Raw genomic sequence first — 22,548 nt, forward strand, 5'->3', positions numbered from 1 at the left:
TCACCCAGTGGCTCTCATCTCTATACTGATGAAGTGCTTTTAGCTGGGTAAGGATTACATCTGCTCCTCACTAACCAGCACACTGGACCCACTACAGTTTGCCTATCATCCCAACCGATCTACAGAAGAGGCCATAGCACACATCCTCCACACCTTACCTGAAAAAGAAAGGAAGCTGTGTGAGATTCCTGTTCATTGACTACAGTTAAGAGTCATCACAAAACTCAGGGAGCTAGGATTAAGCTGCTTTGGTGGGCCTGATCACAGATACCAATGAAAAGGCCTACCTGAAGGAAGTAGAGGACCTGACCCACTGGTTTCAGACCAGTAACATACTCCTGAATGTCAGCAAACTAAGGAGGTGATAACAGACTTTGGGAAGACACAGCAAAGCAACTTTGCTCCCCTTAATATCGTCAGGGGTGTATATCTTCTAATGTGTCTACATTACTGAAGAACTGACCTGGGCACTGCATACTGACTCAGTGGTGAGAAAAGATAGATAGAGACTGTTTTACCTCAGATGTACCCAGGTATTGACTCAAATACTGAGGAATTCCTACTGCACAATTGTGTGTGTGTGTGTGTGTGTGTGTATAAACGTACATATGTATATATATATATATATATATATATATATATAGTATTAAAATGCTGTTGCACTTAAGTGTTTATGTTTACCATTTTCAGCTTTGGGCATTATAATATTTCATGTTTTTCATATCATATTCTCATATTTCATGTCCTGACAATGATGATTAGCCACACTGTTCCCCAAATATTTTTTGACAAAAAAATCAATTTTGTGCTTCAACTTAAAAAAAAGAAAAAGTAGGCTGTTGCTAAAACATGAGGATGATGAATGACTATAGTAGAATCTGCCAGTGAAACGTCATCTTCAAAGCTTGCACAGGTGTACTGTTTTAAACACCGTAAACATCATTGTAAGCTAACAAGTCAGTTTATCTTGTATTTGACCAAAATTATAGCATGATAGTCTTAGTTGTGTTCTCCACTTTAGTTTAATGTGTTGTATATTTTCATAATGGCATTTGTGGCCAATGTGTAGTGAACGGCTGCTGTCAGCACAATAAATTACTAATAAGACAAAATCCCATGGGCAGAAATGGCACAGCACAGCGAGTGTCTCTCTCACTCACTCTCTTCTTTAAGAAGACCTATTATGCTCATTTTTGGGGTCGTATTTGTAATATCAGGGTCTAGTGGACTAGATTTAGGTGTTTTAATGTTAAAAAAAACACACATTATTTTTCTTTTACTGCCTATTTCTGCAGCACCTCTGTCTGAAACACTCTGTTTGGGCTTATGTCCCGCCTCCCCAGCAGCCCAGTCTGCTCTGGTTGGTCAGTTCGCTCAGTCCGTTGTGACTGGTGCAATGCTTAGAGCGTGAATCGGATACGTTACGCCCCTTACCTTAACTGAATTTCAACTACAGAGGCTACACGAGCTGCTAAAAACATGATGTGGCCAAGCTAACAAGGCCCTTAGTTCTCCCGCATCAATCTGAATGAAGAAACACAAGCCGATTTTATTTTGTAGCCATCTTATATTTCAGTTGTAACATGATAACTGTAACTTATCTGACGTTACATCATGCTTACAGCTGTATGTCCGTTGACTGACTGAAGTTGTAAATGTCTGCTGCAAAGTACAAAACGTTTCTAACAATATAATCAATTACTACATAATGTGGAAACACCAACAGTAGCACTCACCTGTTATATGCAGTGGTGTAAAGCATAACTCCTTTTTTTTATCTAAGCCGACTTATCTTAGATCAGTCTGATCAGATCTTCTGATTGCTTCAGACAAAGGACTCGTCTCTGTACTTGTTTTATTAGATCTTAGTGCGGCGTTTGACACAATTGACCATCAAATTCTGCTACAGAGACTGGTTTAAATCTTATTTATCTGATCGTTTTCAGTTTGTTCACGTTCATAATGAATCATCCTTACATACTAAAGTTTGTTTTGGAGTTCCACAAGGTTCTGTGCTCGGACCAATCCTATTTACTCTATATATGCTTCCTTTAGGTAACATCATTAGAAATCACTCTATAAATTTCCATTGTTATGCGGAAGATACACAGTTGTATTTATCTATGAAGCCAGAAGAAAGTAATCAATTACCAAAAGTAGATCAGGAGCCAGAGCCTTCAGCTATCAGGCTCCTCTCCTGTGGAATCATCTTCCTGTTGCCGTCCGGGAGGCAGACACCGTCTCCACATTTAAGACTACAATAAGACTTTCTTCTTTGATAAAGCTTATAGTTAGGGCTGGCTCAGGCTTGCCTTGTACCAGCCCCTAGTTAGGCTGACTTAATCCTAGTCTGCCGGAGGACCCCCTATAATACACCGGGCACCTTCTCTCCTTCTCTCTCTCTCTCTCTCTCTCTCTCTCTCTCTCTCTCGTGTCCTATTACTGCATCTTGCTAACTCGGCCATTCTGGATGTCACTAACTCGGCTTCTTCTCCGGAGCCTTTGTGCTCCACTGTCTCTCAGGTTAACTTGTATTGCAGCGGTGCCTGGATAGTGTGACGTGTGTGGTTGTGCTGCTGCCGTGGTCCTGCCAGATGCCTCCTGCTGCTGCTGTTATCATTAGTCATACTTCTACTGTTATTATACACATATGATTATTGTCACACATGTATACTATCAGATATTAATATATCATTATTAATTATAATATTATTATTTTCATTAATGCTGTTGTAAGCTACTGTCATTACCGTCTGTCCTACATCTCTCTCTGTCTCTGTCTCTGTCTCTCTCTCTTTCTGTCTCATTGTGTCATACGGATTACTGTTAATTTATTATGTTGATCTGTTCTGTACGACATCTATTGCACGTCTGTCCGTCCTGGAAGAGGGATCCCTCCTCAGTTGCTCTTCCTGAGGTTTCTACTGTTTTTTTCCCCCGTTAAAGGGGTGTTTTTTTGGGGAGAGTTTTTCCTTATCCGCTGTGAGGGTCCAAAGGACAGAGATATGTCGTATGCTGTAAAGCCCTGTGAGGCAAATTGTGATTTGTGATATTGGGCTTTATAAATAAAATTGATTGATTGATTGATTGATTGATCAGATTAATGTAGCTTGTGTTGGGTAATAATACTGAAATTATTATAAATTCAGCTACTAACACATTTCCCATAACAACCGCACAGGTTTTATTTCATGAATTCAGAAATTTTACTACAGCAGATTGAGATGACAGATTTCTGTATTATACAGAAACAAATACATAAAAATTACTACTACATTCAGATGTATTAGCTGTCATATTTACTGTCACCATTCTACTAAAATGTAGCTCGTACTCGTACTCGTACTAGTCGTCCTCCGCTTATCTGGGTCCGGGTCGCGGGGGCAGCAGCCTCAGCAAAGAAGCCCAGACAGTCCTCTCCCCAGCCACCTCCGTCAGCTCTTCCAAGGGAACCCCAAGGCGTTCCCAGGCCAGCCGGGCAATGTAATCCCGTCCAGCGTGTCCTGGGGCGGTCCCGAGGTCTCCTCCCGGTTGGACACACCCGAAACACCTCCCAAGGGAGGCGTCCAGAAGGCATCCTTACTAGATGCCCGAACCACCTAAACTGGCTCCTCTCGATGTGGAGGAGCAGCGGCTCTACTCCGAGTCCCTCCCGGGTGTCTGAGCTCCTCACCCTATCTCTAAGGCTGAGCCCAGCCACCCTGCGGAGGAAACTCATTTCGGCCGCTTGAACTCGCGATCTCGTTCTTTCGGTCACTACCCAGAGCTCGTGACCATAGGTGAGGGTTGGAATGTAGATCGACCAGTAAATCGAGAGCTTCGCTTTCTGGCTAAGCTCCCTTTTCACCACAACAGATCGGTTAAGCGCCTGCATCACTGCTGACGCCACCCCAATCCGCCTGTCAATCTCCCGCTCCATCCTACCCCCACTCGTGAACAAGATCCCGAGATACTTAAACTCCTCCACCTGAGGCAGGACCTCCCCCCTGACCTGGAGTGGGCAATCCACCCTTTTCCGGCTGAGGACCATGGCCTCAGACTTGGAGGTGCTGATTCTCATCCCAGCCACTTCACACTCGGCTGCGAACTGTCCCAGTGAGAGCTGGAGATCACTGTTCAATGGAGCTAGGAGAACCACGTCATCCGCAAAGAGTAGGGACGAGATCCTCCCGTCACCGAACCTGACACCCTCCACCACTCGGCTGCGCCTAGAAATTCTGTCCATTAAAGTTATGAACAGAACCGGTGACAAAGGGCAGCCCTGGCGGAGTCCAACCCTCACCTCACGTGAACCAAACTCGTGCTCCTTCGGTACAGGGACTGGATGGCCCTTAGCAAAGGGCCACCAACCCCATACTCCCGGAGCACCCCCCACAGGATGCCCCTGGGGACATGGTCGTAAGCCTTCTCCAAATCCACAAAACACATGTGGACTGGTTGGGCGAACTCCCATGACCCCTCCAGCACCCTAGCAAGGGTAAAGAGCTGGTCCACGGTTCCATGTCTGGGACGAAAACCACATTGCTCCTCCTCAATCCAAGGTTCAACTATCGACCGGACACTCTTCTCCAGCACCCTGGTGTAGACCTTACCGGGTAGGCTGAGGAGTGTGATCCCCCTGTAGTTAGAACACACTCTCTGGTCCCCTTTCTTGAAGATGGGGACCACCACCCCGGTCTGCCACTCCAGAGGCACTGCCCCCGATGTCCACGCAATTTTGCAGAGGCATGTCAGCCAGGACAGCCCTACAACATCCAGAGCCTTGAGATATCCAGGGCGAATCTCGTCCACCCCAGGGGCTCCACCGCCGTGTAGTTGCTTCACTACCTCGGCGACTTCTGCCCCAGAAATTGGACGACCCGCCCCCGAGACCCCCGGCTCTGTTTCCTCACTGGAATACGTGTTGGTGGGATTGAGGAGCTCCTCAAAGTATTCCTTCCACCGCTCGACAATGTCCCCAGTTGACGTCAGCAGCTCCCCGCCCCCACTGTAAACAATGTGAGTAAGTTGCCACCTTCCCCCCCGAGGCGCCGGACGGTTTTCCAGAACCTCTCTGGAGCCGATCGATAGTCTTCTTCACCTCATGTTTGTAATCTACATTATGTACAAGATACCGATGTATCACAGTTTCTCCTGTGATAATATCATTTTATATGAAATCAGAGTTTCACAGTAAAACACATTGCTTCTGAGATCAATATTTGTTTTATGCAGTGATGTTGTCTCCCGAGTCTTTATTTGCTTTAAAACAGTATGCCTTTTTTACTTGTTAGGTTTTGGGGGAATGAACTAGGTTCCAGTCTATCCTATGTATTTGGTACACCATCCAGGCCTAAAGCCTGACAGTTTGAATCTATACGCCCTGCAGAAGATCCACAACATTTACAGTTATAACTATGGACCCCTGAGGCACAGAACTGAAGAAGAGTGAGTTTTTATGCCGTGACCACATCACACCTGTACTGGCGTCCTTACATTGGCTTCCAGTCTCTTTCAGGATCCAGTTTAAAATTTTATTACTTGTTTTTGAAAGTCTTAATGGCCTGGCACCATCCTATCTGTCTGAGCTACTACACCCCCACACCCCAGTCAGAGCAATGAGGTCTATCAACCTGTTGCTGCTGGAGGTTCCCAGATCTAGACTTAAAAGTAGAGGTGATAGAGCCTTCTCGGTGGCAGCCCCCAATCTGTGGAACAGCCTGCCACTGCATTTAAGAGCTGCTCAGACTCTTGAGCATTTTAAATGCTGCTGAAAACCCATTTAGTCTCACTAGCTTTCAGTACTAGTTAAGCATGAGATCTTGGTTTTAGTACTATTTATTTTATCTTGATTTGTTTTTATAATGTTTTAAAGGTCATTTTATGACGTTTTATTGTTTATTTTATGCCATGTGTTTTAGAGAGGGATATTTATATTTATTTTATTTATATTTGTTTATATGTATTTACATGCATAGCCTGTACAGCACTTACACTCACTTTTTTTAATGTGCTATAGAAATAAACTTGACTTGACTTGACTTTTATGACATGTAATGAGATACAACTGTGTAAACTCAATTCTGAATATTAAGGTTTCATTATACCAAAGGACCCACTAATAAAGAAATGACAAATCTTTCTCAAAATAACTTTATTTTTAGCAAATGTAAAAAATGAAAATGACAAGAAAACATTGTAAATCATATACATTAGACAGACACATAAATATAAACACAGCAGCATTTTATCTGCAACACTAACAGTGTCCAATTCTTTCCATCCTGTGTTGTACTCTGGATACACCAGGAGTTTCCTGATCTGGCTGGTCACTGTGTTGGCCTCCAGCTGCCCCTTGGCTGAAGTAAGAGACAACCACTTCCTTCTTCGAGGGTCTCTCATACTGGGATGCCAGGTCCTTTGGGATGGGGATTTTCTGCATCTCCTCAGCAAATGGCACTGGGTTCTCAAACACCTCTACAAAGACAAGCCTCATCAGGTCATCTACAGTCTGTAAAATGTTGCATTTAAATATTGTAAAGTGCTTTTTTTTAATCTGATGTTTATTATGTTGGTTACAATTATTTACAAATTACTTTATGTACAGTCTGTTTTGCAGCCTTTGCTGAGGGTAAAAAAATTCTGTGTGTGTGTGTGTGTGTGTGTGTGTGTGTATACACAAACCACATATAATTTCTGCGTTATGTACCTTTGCTTTCTCGGGCTGCTCCCTCAGAGTAGCCCTGTACAGCTGTATGGTAATGGCTACCATCTTTTGAGATGCCACAGACTGTTTTTTCCACTGAGATGGTTTGTGGAGGGTCCGTTTGGCATCCTACATTCTGGAATCTGGCTGTAGTGGAGAGGTGTTGGGCACCAGGGCCCTGCTGTGATCTACTCTAAAAGACTAAGGAAAGTTAACTGTGACTCGGGACCAACTACACTGTTTGATAACAATATTGCGAACAGACTCCATTTAACAGAACTCCAAGTAAAAAACACCATGTACATCTACCTTAAAACATATATTCACAATCAACCTCCGAGTGCAGCTAGACATTTTGACAAATAAATGCAGGTCTTAATTGAAACCCAGGTCTGATTGCTGTTGTGTTGTTGGCTAATTGCTTGGGCTAGCTGTAGTCAGCTGCTTAGATCAGGCATCACACATATAAATGTTAAAACTTTTGTCTATATGGACATGCTACACATTGTTAGCTCTGTTATATTCTCCACAATTCAATCGTTAAATTTATCTAACTGGGACCACCCAGCTAGCAGTTTAACTCACTGTACACCTAGTAGAAAAAGCATTTCAAAACAAAAGCTTTGGTTTGCCAGTTAGCCAAGACCTACAGCTATAATGCTGTATAAAACACAACATAAAAGGGAGAAAGCATAACAGGTCCTCTTCAAAAGCCGATTCATAGTCAAGCTCTGAGTGCAGCCACACATTTTGACAAATAAATGCAGTTCTTAATTTGATCCCAGGTCTCACTGCTGTCGTTTTGTTGGCTTACTGAGCTAGCGTTAGTTAGCTGCTTAGATCGGGGATTACATATATAAATGTTGAAACTTTTGTTAAGATGGACATACTGCACATCATTAGCTGTTAGATTCTCCACAATTCAATCATTAAATTCATCTTACTGAGACCACCCAGCTGGCAATGTAACTTACTGTAAGCCAAATAGCAAAAGCATTTCAAAACAATAGCTTTGGTTAGCCAGTTAGCCAAGGCCTACAGCTACACACTGGGTGTACAGCCTAATATTAGCTCCAACAGCCATCTACTTCACACTTCAACACTAGGTAGCAGCTTCCTTGTTTGTTTTTACACAACAAATTCACAACTCATAAAGCTTACTTACAGGTTGTGATCCCGAATCCAGAAGCCCAACAAAGTGGGAACTGCCCCGTCTTTTAGGAGTAATTGCTGTGAAAATCCAGCTGTAAACTGTTTCCAGTTCGTGAAGCGGTCTTCAGGAAAATGGAGGGAACACAATAAAATGTTCAGGTTGTATTTTTGAGGAATAGTATCGAAAACTCTTAGTAGGTTTGTTTGAGGGCATGGCTCAGTGGCCCTCAGGCATAGATAATGTGTTACATTCTGATGCAATAAAGTTACTGAAGTAAAGGCAGGAATGCAAACGAGCTGTTTAAAGGGCCAGTGTGTAATATTTGGCATGGTTTATTGTCAATCTGAATCTGAATCTGAATATTCTACCCATTAATATGTTTATACAAGTGTATGATCACTATAAAATAAAATTCGTTTGGTTTTCGTAGCCTTATAACTATGCTTTTATATACAGTATATATATAGCAAGGGCCTTGCTTTAGAGAGATCGCCATCTTGTGCCGCCATGTATGTACGGCAGACCGAGTGGACAATCCAGCCAGCCAGAGAATGCGTTTCGCGTGTATAAATGAACCAACGAAGACAGCGGAAGGAAGGAAGAAGGAGGAGGAAACAGCAGAGTGTTAGTAGTTCGTCGATAGAGAGTAGTGAAAAGTTTTTTTAGTTATAAAGTTTGCGAATGGACCACACTTACCACGCAACAGGAGAGAATGAACCCGAACCGTCATCTGCGAGGAAAAGAAGACGCAACTTCACTCCTTGTGATGCACTCTCTGCGGCGCTTTTCCTCCTGGTGATATCTCCCCAACAATGGCAGCAGTAGCACCGAATCCCATTCTGTGCATTCAGCCTCTCTTCTCAGCATCAAACACATGGAGTTGCTCATCTGTGTGCTCCGGCTCAAACAGGTATGGCTCTGGGTCTGTGTCCGCTACAAGAAACTCTTCAAAATCGCGTTCAAAGTCGTCCATTGCAGCTACTATAGTCTGGAGATATTGCTAGGCTAAATAAACAGCTGAGCACTGTTTACCGGCTACGCTGTCAGTCAGTGTGCGGGCTGGAGATTGGCGGAGCAGAGAGGGGAGGGGGGGTCCCCACTTAGTATGGTAAACGAGTATGTGTGTAAAGTTATGAAGTGTGTCTGTTACGCCAGAAGAGTCAGAGTTTGGGACGGAGTGGAGTGTTACCGGAATTTCTGGAGTGCTCAAATAAACGGGCCTTTTTCCCGAACGCTCCTCTGGTCTCCTGCTCGTGAAGGATTCATTACAATATCGTAACATGGTTTAGATTTCTAAATAAACATTCACCTCGTCGCTAGATAGACCTACTCCTGAAAAACTTGTGCGCAAGGCTTTTTGTCCCTACAAGGCCACCGTCATTTACCCGACGGGAGGGGTGAGCGAGTGAGCCCTGCGTTCTAGAATTTGACCACTGATGTCACTGTTTCCAACGGTTTTCAACCCATTTTACACACTGCCCTTTAAGGCAGCTGAGGAGCTGTGTGTCTGTGGGGAGAGAGAGCTCCCTTTAGCCTGGACTTTGTTTTTTGTTTTTTGTTTTTTTACTTAAACGTGCAATATGTAATTTTCTGCCGCTAGGGGTCTCAAACCAAAACAATAACAGAAGATGGCGTTGGATGACGTCATGAAGTGGCGTGGGATCATGGGAGTTGTAGTTATATAACAGATACAGATCTAACGTTCCTCACTCCGTGTAACTGAAACCGACCGTGGCAGTTTTTTGGGCAGAGCGAGCTTCAGCAGCAGAGAAATGCTCATGGACGAGGAATATTACTTAAGTTATATTCACTTTATGTTTCACTTTATGCAAATGGGGTCCGTTGGCCGGTGTAGCAGCCCGAGCTGATCTGGTACCTGCACCGGATCGTCAAACTCTGATCTAACTATCAGTAGTAATGTTACTTAGGCTGACCAAACGTCCTCTTTTGCCAGGACATGTCCACTTTTCCCTTGTCCCGTCCGGGGTGTCCGGGGTTTATTTATAAACTGATTATAATGTCCGGTTTTCCGTGTGTTAAAGTCATGGTTCTCTTTTTTAGCGACTGTCTCGCCAACCTCAGGTATTTACACTCTATTCAGAAATGCTACTTACTTTAGCTGAGCGGTTAGTAACCTGCTAGTTATTTGAGCAAACTGCTAGTTACTTAGCTTTACAGTTAGCGATGGCTTCTCCCTCTCTGCTGCTCTCTCTTGCTCAGTGCGTCTTATGTTTAGCTATTCCTCTGCTTTTATAAATGCAGTTCATTTACCGGCATCAGCTCAGCATTATAGAAACCTATGGTTAGATGTTGTGGTTAGCCAGCCTCCGCTCCACACCGCTCTGCAGCAGTGGCCGCTGGCCAGAGCGCTGGTGTCCCGGCGGGCAGCAGTGCTTGCAATATACTGGTGGAAATGATTAATATTTCGATAACATCAGCCAGATGTTTGCTTACCTGTCTAGTAGAACACACGCAAGGTTGGCGTCGAATTGTAGTCCTAGATTTTCACGAAGCTCTTTCCATCTCGGAAAGGCCACACCAATATTTACCCGGGATGTAGCTCTCTTCTTATCCCAAATTCTTCTGGGATCACTTGGTTGACCCGTATGTTTCCATTTTACCAGCTTGTTTACCGGGACAGCTTCGGTGTCAGAAGGTGCAGCAACCGTCAATGCATAATCATGACCCATGATGAGTTAGCTTAGCCTAGCAACAGAAACGTTCATTCTCTGACGTCTCATCCGGTCTGCTGCTTCTTCTTCTCCTTCATTTAATGTCTATGGTAACTGGAGTTACGCCGCCATTGCGGCCTAATGACATGGTCCGTAACTGTTATTAATATTTCATATTTATCTGGATTTGAAAAATTGTTGGAAATATTTCTGATAATCAAAGTACACAACTAAACAAAATATATAATATTGGTTTAGTTGTTTTTAGAAATTTTTATGTGGAAAAAATACATATTATACCTTTAAAGAGGCAACAGATAGGATTCGTTTTTTTTTAGCTTGGCGCCACCTAGCATCAGCAGTGTTGCTCCCACTGTCACAAAGACCAAATTGACCGTGGGGATCAGAGATAATCAATAAAATGTAGGCTGTAAAGCCACCGGTATACCTCTATGTATATGTAGAATGAGAAGGTGTGTGGACACTCTACTATAATAAATGAGTAAGGAGACCAAGGAACAATTATCAGATTTATCTGAAGAAAAAAACAAATAGTAATGCAAATAATTATACCAGAATGCACAGTACCAGTACAAACAACTCACAGTAAATTATATCAATATGTACAGTATCAGTACAAACAACAGTAGACACGTAAGGGATAATGTATAGTGAGCCGGTGACTGTTGAAAAATAACTCCCGACAGGGGAATGGAACCCCGACGCGCAGCAGAGTTATTTTTCAACAGTCACCAGCTCACTATATACATTATCCCGCTTAGAACATGGTTTACTACTAAAACATTCAAATGTTACAATTGACATCAATATTATTAAACTGCTGGCAGAGTGTATTGACACAGGAGAGGCGTTCACCAGACAAACGGGAGCTGAGGAGAGGATTTTACTCCACTTCTCCCGGTAGGAGAGACTGGGTGCCCAGTAGCTGCGGCGGCGGCGGCGGGGGGTATCACTGTCCGAGGGCTGCCGTAGAATGGCAACGAGGATGTCAGCTGACCAATACTCGCTACCCGGTCCCTGGTTGCGGCGATTTGCGATGCTGGCCAGCTAGGAATTAACTAGCAGCCAGTACAGTACAGTCCTCTCTTGTCTAGCTAACATTTAGCCGTGTTACTTACTGATTCATTAGAAAGAAAGCTAGCTGGACATCGGTTTTGAAGCCTCTTTGGTCATGGAGCTCCCTCCATCTCTTGAATATGGGGTGCTGTTTGTAGTGGCTCACACTGAAAATAACATCAACATTATGCCACATTTAGCTTCAAACAATATTTAAAAAAGTGTTGTGAATTTTTTGATGTCACCTTTTACCACATTTACAGCAATATTTGTTAACTTAGAAATATATTAAATAGTTAAATCTAAATATTAAATGTGGCACCTAAATGTTAAATGTTAAATCTAAATCTAAATCTAAATGTTAAATCTAAATCTAAATGTTAAATCTAAATATTAAATCTAAATCTAAATCTAAATGTTAAATCTAAATGCTTAATCTAAATCTAAATGTTAAATCTAAATGTTCTGGGTGAAACTAAATATTTAGCTAATATGCAAATTCACACTGCCACCTTTTACCACATTTACAGCAATATTTGTTTACTTAGAAATATATTAAATAGTTAAATCTAAATATTAAATGTGGCACCTAAATGTTAAATGTTAAATCTAAATATTAAATCTAAATCTAAATGTTAAATCTAAATATTAAATCTAAATCTGAATCTAAGGGCTCTAGTTTCCCAGCGCAGCGCAGGTGGCGCAGGGTGGGGAACCCCGTGCAGAGCTAGTTTCGAGCAGCGCAACCCGAGGCACGCTCAGTTTGGTAGTTTGGCAGACCGAGGTGCGCTGAGATGGGTGTGGCGGCGCAGCAGGGGGAGGTGTCGACACATCCAGCTTGGCGCAGTGACAGTTTCGTGCCAAAAGGCTTCGCCGAAGGTGCGCTAAAAGCTCGCCATCCAACCAGGTCTACTGTCAGCGCAGGGGGAGTGCAGCTGTTGTAAGCCGAAGTTTGGCTGACCGGTGGACAGTGCGCACACGTCACCAAAACCTCACAGGCAGGTTTCCAGAATATCAGGCACATTAACAATGCAATAAATACCCAAAAAACACAACTATCTGCAATCAGCACATAAATGTATCTTTATATCGACTGTCCCGTCACATCTGATGTCAGATCAAAGGGGACTGACACTGTTTGGCACGTTTGGCACGCGTAATGGAAACCGAACCTGATTTGATTAACACAGCCTGCAAACTAATGAGTTCACATCCCTCTCAGCCAACCACAAACAGCCACAGCATCAGATAGGGAGTATATATTCAGCATCTGTCATCTTAGAAAAGTCAAAAGAAAAGAAACAGAGTGAGACTGCGAGAGAGAAAGAGAGAGCGCGCGCGCACGAGAGAAACGCAACATTGATTTACAATTGTGGTGACCTCCTTCCAGGCTACTTTTGCATCATCAGCCTATGGAGGTCTGCTCGCAGTTCCGTATATTCGGACACTGTGAGCTTGAACCTCCCGGACCAAAACATCAGTTTCCTCCTGGGAGGAGTTTGGCCGTCTGACGCTGCTGCTCTCTTCTGCAATGGCGAATTGAGTAAACTCTCATTACACCTTCGCGGCGCATTTAGGGGCGAGGAGAGGGGCTCATTTGATTGGTGTGATGTGTGTAAAACCGACTCCACACCTTCTCTCCTCCCTCTTTCCGACTTGCGCCGGTAGGAGGGACGGAGGTGGGATAGAGGAGTAGCTGCGCCAGGGCGCACGGTGTGCCAAACTTACAAAATCCGCCTCGCCACACCCAGTTGGCGAAGCGCAGGTGCGCTGTGCCCCTGCCTCGCCCGGTCTGTGAAACTAGAGCCCTAAATGTTAAATCTAAATGCTAAATCTAAATCTAAATCTAAATGTTAAATCTAAATCTAAATCTAAATATTAAATCTAAATCTAAATCTAAATATTAAATCTAAATCTAAATCTAAATGCTAAATCTAAATCTAAATGTTAAATGTTAAATCTAAATGTTCTGGGTGAAACTAAATATTTAGGTAATATGCAAATTCACACTGCCGGTCACTGGAAGTACCAAAATAAAAGCTCGAGATGGTCAGACTGTGTTTATAGAATCAAATAACAAATTAAAACCAACTTATCGGGGAAATGAACACTTGAACATACATTAGCGTGATAATAACTACCTAAAATAACAAGAAACGTGTTTGGAGAAATTTTATTTGATGTGTACTTTGAGTTGTTAGTGTCCCTTTGGAGGGAATCACCTTGTTGTTTACAAATACTTCCGGGTAGAAAACCAGCAGAGTTTAGCTACATATATATATGAATATCTCACATTTTTCACGTCACTATATCACCGTTTAGACTAATCTGGTGTTTGTAAAGTCTATAAACACAATGATTGAACAAACATTACTATCATGTTCTGAAATTAATAACATGGTTATCGTAGATTAGCGGGGCTAACCATTAGCTGTTAGCCCCGTTAGCAGTATCTGTAATGACTCATTAACTCTAAACGGTCCGTGAAAAAAATATTTTTTTCCAGCGGATGTCTTAGTTACAACATGATTGAGCTAACTGGAGTAGTTTCATGTCGTATCCGACAACAGGAGGCTTTTAACAGATGACGTCCTGATGTTAGCTTTGCTGCTGCTGCAGCCACTGATGCTTTCTAGACATCGTGATTTCCCAGAACTGAATAAATACCACACATCGCAACACAAAACTGCTTTGCTAGCTCAATCATGTTGTAACTAAGACATCCGCTGGAAAAAAAATATTTTTTTCACAGACTGTTTAAGAGTTAATGAGTCATTACAGACACCGCTAACGGGGCTAACAGCTAACAGTTAGCCCCGCTAATCTACGATAACCATGTTATTTACAAAACGTGCACACAGAAATAGTAGTGTTTGTTCAATTATTGTGTTTATAGACCTTATAAACATCAGATTAGTCTAAACGGTGATATAGTGATGTGAAAAATGTGAGATATTCATGTAGCTAAACTCTGCTGGTTTTCTACCCGGAAGTATTTGTTAAGAACAAGACGATTCCCTCCGAAGGGACACTAACAATTCAAAGTACACGTCAAATAAAATTTCTCCAAACATGTTTCTTGTTATTTTAGGTAGTTATTATCACGCTAGTGTATGTTCAAGTGTTCATTTCCCATGATAAGTTGGTTTTAATTCGTTATTTGATTCTATAAACACAGTCTGACCAACTCGAGCTTTTATTTTGGTACTTCCGGTGACCGGCAGTGTGAATTTGCATATTAGCTAAATATTTAGTTTCACCCAGAACATTTAGATTTAACATTTAACATTTAGATTTAGATTTAGCATTTAGATTTAACATTTAGATTTAGATTTAATATTTAGATTTAACATTTATATTTATATTTAGCATTTAGATTTAACATTGAGATTTAGATTTAGATTTAGCATTTAGATTTAACATTTAGATTTAGCATTTAGATTTAACATTTAGATTTAATATTTAGATTTAACATTTAGATTTAGATTTAGATTTAATATTTAGATTTAACATTTAACATTTAGGTGCCACATTTAATATTTAAATTTAACTAACAAATATTGCTGTAAATGTGGTAAAAGGTGACGTTAAAAAATTCACAGCACTTTTTTAAACATTGTTTGTAGCTAAATGTGGCAAAATGTTGATGTTTTTTTCAGCGTGAGCCATTTTACAAACGGCACCCCATACTTGAATGCCTGACTGAGGTTTACTCTTGTTTTTCCTCTTCTTTTATCACTCTCCTTTTTGTGCATCCTTGCCTCCTCACACAGAGGAGCTCCTTTTCTTTTGCTAGGCTGTTTTTCACTCATCTCCAAACTTTGTCTGTCTGCCATTGTGCTCCTGACTCAACTATCTCATGCCCTGGCCAGTTCCTCATAAGGACCAGCTCCAGTCCCTGATTGGCTGACCGACCAGTTTGGCAATACATGACGCATTTCCTGCCGTAAAGCAGATTTTTTCCGCAAAAATTCGTCCCCGGTGGCAGAAGCTTATTGCAAAGATTGCAAAGCCATTAAGTAACCTATGTAAATGCTGATAGTCTGATTTTACTGTGGCCACTACCCTGTGCAACCCACATTATTTTTATAATGATATATATAGGCAAAAATGCTGTCAGTTGCTTCTTTAAGCAAACCTTACAGGTGCATACAAATGCCATATAACACATTAAAGAGGGAAAACCCCAAAAAGCGCAATAGGTCCTCATTACTGACTCTTGGCCAAAGCACACTGCAGGATAGATAGACATACAGTACAGGCCAAAAGTTTGGACACACCTTCTCATTCAATGCGTTTTCTTTATTTTCATGACTATTTACATTGTAGATTCTCACTGAAGGCATCAAAACTATGAATGAACACATGTGGAGTTATGTACTTAACAAAAAAAGGTGAAATAACTGAAAACAAAAACTGAAAACTGAAAAACTGTTTTATATTCTAGTTTCTTCAAAATAGCCACCCTTTGCTCTGATTACTGCTTTGCACACTCTTGGCATTCTCTCGATGAGCTTCAAGAGGTAGTCACCTGAAATGGTTTTCCAACAGTCTTGAAGGAGTTCCCAGAGGTGTTTAGCACTTGTTGGCCCCTTTGCCTTCACTCTGCGGTCCAGCTCACCCCAAACCATCTCGATTGGGTTCAGGTCCGGTGACTGTGGAGGCCAGGTCATCTGCCGCAGCACTCCATCACTCTCCTTCTTGGTCAAATAGCCCTTACACAGCCTGGAGGTGTGTTTGGGGTCATTGTCCTGTTGAAAAATAAATGATCGTCCAACTAAACGCAAACCGGATGGGATGGCATGTCGCTGCAGGATGCTGTGGTAGCCATGCTGGTTCAGTGTGCCTTCAATTTTGAATAAATCCCCAACAGTGTCACCAGCAAAACACCCCCACACCATCACACCTCCTCCTCCATGCTTCACAGTAGGAACCAGGCATGTGGAATCCATCCGTTCACCTTTTCTGCGTCTCACAAAGACACGGTGGTTGGAACCAAAGATCTCAAATTTGGACTCATCAGACCAAAGCACAGATTTCCACTGGTCTAATGTCCATTCCTTGTGTTTCTTGGCCCAAACAAATCTCTTCTGCTTGTTGCCTCTCCTTAGCAGTGGTTTCCTAGCAGCTATTTGACCATGAAGGCCTGATTGGCGCAGTCTCCTCTTAACAGTTGTTCTAGAGATGGGTCTGCTGCTAGAACTCTGTGTGGCATTCATCTGGTCTCTGATCTGAGCTGCTGTTAACTTGCGATTTCTGAGGCTGGTGACTCGGATGAACTTATCCTCAGAAGCAGAGGTGACTCTTGGTCTTCCTTTCCTGGGTCGGTCCTCATGTGTGCCAGTTTGGTTGTAGCGCTTGATGGTTTTTGCGACTCCACTTGGGGACACATTTAAAGTTTTTGCAATTTTCCGGACTGACTGACCTTCATTTCTTAAAGTAATGATGGCCACTCGTTTTTCTTTAGTTAGCTGATTGGTTCTTGCCATAATATGAATTTTAACAGTTGTCCAATAGGGCTGTCGGCTGTGTATTAACCTGACTTCTGCACAACACAACTGATGGCCCCAACCCCATTGATAAAGCAAGAAATTCCACTAATTAACCCTGATAAGGCACACCTGTGAAGTGGAAACCATTTCAGGTGACTACCTCTTGAAGCTCATCGAGAGAATGCCAAGAGTGTGCAAAGCAGTAATCAGAGCAAAGGGTGGCTATTTTGAAGAAACTAGAATATAAAACATGTTTTCAGTTATTTCACCTTTTTTTGTTAAGTACATAACTCCACATGTATTCATTCATAGTTTTGATGCCTTCAGTGAGAATCTACAATGTAAATAGTCGTGAAAATAAAGAAAACGCATTGAATGAGAAGGTGTGTCCAAACTTTTGGCCTGTACTGTATTACTGAGGTCCTCTGTCTGAAATGCAGTTTCGGAACATGTTGAAGGTTTGCACAGTTCACCAGCACCCGCCTCTAATTGGTCTGGACACTGGGAAATGCACAAGTTTCAGTGAAAGAGTCAGAAAAGTCCTGTTAGAAAAAATAAAAAGAATCACAGTGCTGCTTTTGGCGGTGTTGGTACTGAGCTGAGGCAAGAGATGCCGATGCTGATGGACAGCGCACCTCCATAACGTCCCATTACTCCATTATAAACAGTGGACCTCTGCAACATATCTAGCCCTCCTTAGATGGACTGTGGCTGGTGTGCAGTGGTGTTGCCAAACAGGGCCTCTTCACTACAACAACCATCTGCAGCAGGAAGACACAGTAGAGATGAAAGAGAGTGAAAGAGAGAGAGTCGCCGTGTTGTGCTAATTGTCGTCTCATTTGTGCTAAGTTAAATAGTAAATTCATCAAAGTAGGTGTCATATTGCTGTTTTCCAAACTACTGTAGCTGCAGTCTCATTGCTATGGTAATGGACGTTATGTCCAACTATTGAAGAAAAAATAACATTCTCTGTTTAAGAGATAAAACTAATGGTTAAAAGGGAAGTAAAACTAACTGGAGGGGAACTTCAATCTGTTTGTCTAATTTGTGTATTTACATGAGACCTGCAAAAAAAAAAAAAAAAAAACCTGATTAAAATTCCTTGTACGTGCACACAGAATTTGCCAGTAAAGCTGATTCTCATTCATAATATGAACCAATGGCATCATTAGGGCTGATCATTCAGTGCTATATCCCAGACTATTTTATATACATTTATTTTTTTAGTCTGTGAAAAGCTGGCACTCATTCTTGGGTAATTGTATGGCTTCATTAGGTAATTTTAAGTAGTGGTGACAGGAAATGGGACAGGAAGAAGTTGGGAGCAAAATGCAACAAAGGTCCCCAGTTGGCTTTTCATGGTTAGAGCCCAAAAGCCAAAGACAATGAGACAGAGAGATGTCATATGCTGTAAAGCCCTGTGAGGCAAATTGTGATTTGTGATATTGGGCTTTATAAATAAAACTGATTGATTGATTGACACCATCAAACCTGGCATTCTAATATAACTGACTGAAACTCTTTTTAGAGTGGAGGTGGGGGCATTGGTGGCTTACTGGATAGAGCAGGTGCCCCATGTACAAGGCTGTTGCCACAGCGGCCCAGGCTCGACCCCAGAACGTACCCAACTCCTGACCGCCCCACCAACCAAAGGCCATAATGCCCCAAAAAATATCTTAAAAAAAAAAATAGAGTGTAGGAGGGAGTATTATAGCACTGCAGATGATGTGATGCAGTCAGGCAGTAATATGCTCACGGGTGAAAGATGAAGCTGCTATTAACAGAAAATAAAGAGGAAGATACATGCAGACATTTGGAGAGCATCTTAAAATTCATTACATCTCAAACTGGGTGTACTAAAAAATGTACGCGATTATAGTCAAAAAAACATGATAAGGCTAGGTTTAGAAAGTTGTTCTGTTTCCTTACATAACAGATAGTAAACACCAAACATATCAACCAAATCTGTGGTGAGCTGACTTTTTGACAAGGGCACATTATGTTCATATTCTACTCCCTAGACAAGCTTTGTCAGTAGAAACTAAAATAGTGTGGAGCATACACATATGTCATGAAGGATCACTTACAAAAAAAAAAAAAAAAAAAGACTGAGCAACACCCTTTAATCCAATGTTTGATGAGTAAGTCTTCTCCTCTTTCAAAAGAAATATGAGTATAGAATGAGTTCAGGTCATTAGCATGTTATTCCTTGAGACGATAAAGTAATGGCCAAGCCGTTGGCATCAAAAGTAGAAGGAAAGCTACAAAATAATCAATCAATAATCAACATATTACTAAAATTATATACAAGGCAAACCTACGACTTTACAATTTCTTTTTTTTGTGTGCAAGAGAAAAGAAAGGAAGAAAAAAAAATCAACAATGAATGTATTCTGATATACTGAATTTAAAATTTTGCCAAGGTCTGCTTCATACTAGTGGAGTGATCTTCAGGATCTTGTCCTTAAATAGATGAGAGTGGTTTCATTTGCAAAAAAAGATCCAAAGTCTGTGCTGCTTGCAATACTTCCAAATAGCTGGTGGTCTGTGTGTAGAGGAGAATGTGCGGTGAATGGTGGCGTGTTATGGACTGTGATCCAGCAAAGACTCATCTGTTTGTCTGGCAGACGTAACTCAACTCGACAAATTTTTGCAAGAGCCTGTAGGAAAACAACAGTGAACTGTTGATGCTGGTCCCAGTCATAAACTCTTCCCACACCCACTATTTTCATTTAGCCATAAATAATAATGTAAATGTTTTAAAGGAATAACCAACGGAAATAGTTAATATATTAAGGTGTTTTAAGTCATTAAAATACCTTAATATATTGAGAATTTTCATTTAGGCATAAATAGTGATGTAAAACTATGCTTTAAAGGAATAACCAATGGAAATAGTTAATATATTAAGGTGTTTTAAATCATTCAAATACCTTAACATATTAAGACATGAACATGTTATTTTAGATGAAGTGTTTGGTGTACATTCAGGGGTAAATTAGGAATTAAAGGTATTTCAAAGCTGTTGCTTTTATATGCTGTTTGTTGTGTTAAATATGTACGGCTTTGGAATGATGATAATTAATGATACAGTATATCAAGACAAAAATTTTCATTTTTCATCAAAATATAGCTGCAAGCAGCATGCATGCATATATGCATGTATATGTGTTTGTGTAAGTGTGTATTGTCACCTTAGAATAATAAGGGTCTATCTGTGTTCTGAGCAGTTTTGGGATATTGAGTTTCATAGTTTTGCATTCTAAATAACATTAAAGTTATGAACCTTTGTTTTGGGAATAAAAATTACAAGAAAACACCTTACTATGTTAATACATTTTCACGAACTAAGAATATATGAACATATATATATATATATATATGAATTTTGACAAAACTGTCAGTTAGAAGCTTATAATTCTATGGTGAACAGCAAAGAAACCACAAAGAAAAAAAAAGTCTACTATGGTCAGCATCTCTGATCTGGAAAATGAGTTTAAACTTGCTCCTATTTGTATCCAAATGAACACACACACACTTGACAGGCCTGTAGAGCACGCCCTGTAAAACCACTAAGTATTTTTATATTTCCCGTAGGCTTATTTCCTCTTCAGGCAGCATCTGCATGTTGGATGTGTACTCCAGTAAAACACAGAACACACAAAGAGTGGTACGGAGCGCACACCACAGCCGATGCGCACGGAGCGGTAGGTTTTGACCAACAACGTCGTAATAACCTTCAACCGCAGGCACAGTTTCCATAAAGCATCTGATAATCCCCCTCAGACTGTGATCGAACATGTTGTCATCAACAGCAGAAACACACTGGTTTATATCTGACATGTGCCTCACTGATGCTGTGATTTTAACAGTCTATGCTTAACCTGTGTAGTGCGGAGGGTAAGCTGCACAACGGACGGCTGTTGTTTTCACTGTTGCTGGTTGTTGACGTGTAAACAGGTTTAGCGACCATCAAGACTGTGTTGGAGCCAGGTTAAGATTGGATATAAAGCTTTCTTTTAACCTTTAGGGGTATTTGATGACTGGTCATTACAAATATTGGAGGGAACAAATATCCATGTCTCATTATTGGTGATGTGACCTCCTGTTTCCAGCAGCGATGACCCACTGGCTTTAAGAGACTTTGGGGAAAATAACAGATTGACCATCATTTGGCGCTGTAATATTTACAGTGATTTATTATAATAGCCTACCTAAGGTTCACTATTACTTAACCAACTGGATTCTGCTCAGGTGGACATACACAATGATAGTCAGTTTATTACCATATTAGGAATAGCTCTTGGAGTGTCAGATGGAGAGATTCATATATGAACTGAGCTCAGGTCTGATCTTGTCGTTTCAGAGGAGCAATGTCAAGCTTGCATATCAGATTTGAGAGTTAAATCTATTAAATTAAAAAGTTCATTAGCCCTGCTTCACTTTGGTGACCCGTCACTCGCACTATATTTCACGCATAAAATGTGGAGCATAGTAGGCTACTAGTTGTCCTTCTAACTGTGGCACAGACGTCTTTTCAATTCGATGCGGGGATTTAGGCACAATTAAGGATCGCTGATCTCCCGACTGGGGCAACAAACTGCGCTATAATCGGAGGATAACTGATCAGTATTTGCATACTTAGTGGACTGGACTACCTGTTGCGCCAAAGGAAAAAAACACTTTGCAGAGATGCAAGAGATGAGGAAAACAGGAGTGCACCTACCGACAACAGTCAGCAGCATGTTATCCAGGAGCAGAGCGACGAAAACAATGAAGAGACTCAGTTTCCTCGACTGTCTCTCCTCCCTGAGCCATTTGATCAAATTAAACTGCCGAAGCGCATCTAATCTCCCCATGGTGTTAGTTCCGATAAGAGCAAGACAATAGAACGGATGTCAGGTCCTGGTGAGACAAAAGTGTTAGTGATGGGTCAGTAACTTCTACAAATATTAAGCAGCTGATAAGTTGTGAAATATCATCCATCATGTCACAAACAGCTCAGAATGTGTAAAGCAGTGAGCGCTGCGCTGTGGAAATCTTACCTTAGACGCACAAAGGCCAACAGCAGCAGCAGAGCTGTGAGGAGGAGATGCTGTCTTTCTACTGAGTAGACCCACTGCTGACGTCATTCAACCTTTATGTGTACGTCCCTGTCAGACCTACCTTCAAACATCCACACAAGAATACAGCCGAAACAATAGATAACAGACAACACACACAAAACCTGAAACTGGGCTTTAATAATGATGCAAACCTCCAGTATTGGGAAGGTTACTTTTGAATAATTAATAGATTACTTCCCTGCTCAAAATATAATATGTAATGTAACAATTTTAACTACTTAATCAAAATAACTCTAAGTACTTGAAGGTTTTAAACTTGCTAATATATATATATATATATGTATATATATATATATATATATATATATACATACATAAAGACATTTTTCAAAATGTATTTTAT

The 22,548-nt window shown here is 41.3% G+C and overlaps 1 protein-coding gene across 2 annotated transcripts in view; it reads right to left on the reverse strand.

Moving 5' to 3' along the window:
- Positions 1 to 22,186, reverse strand: part of slc18a2 (solute carrier family 18 member 2) — a 170,676-nt gene extending 148,490 nt beyond the window's left edge. For both annotated transcript variants that reach the window (XM_078176169.1, XM_033613456.2), the window contains exons 1-2: positions 22,125 to 22,186; positions 21,806 to 21,984 (exon numbers count right to left, since the gene is read on the reverse strand). In XM_078176169.1, the coding sequence (XP_078032295.1) occupies positions 21,806 to 21,938 (133 nt within the window). In that variant the 5' untranslated portion in view covers positions 21,939 to 21,984; positions 22,125 to 22,186. The remainder of the gene's footprint in view (positions 1 to 21,805; positions 21,985 to 22,124) is intronic.
- Between the last annotated feature and the right edge of the window lie 362 nt (positions 22,187 to 22,548).

Source organism: Epinephelus lanceolatus, chromosome 17 (assembly GCF_041903045.1).
Source record: "Epinephelus lanceolatus isolate andai-2023 chromosome 17, ASM4190304v1, whole genome shotgun sequence".
Lineage (NCBI taxonomy): Eukaryota > Metazoa > Chordata > Actinopteri > Perciformes > Serranidae > Epinephelus > Epinephelus lanceolatus.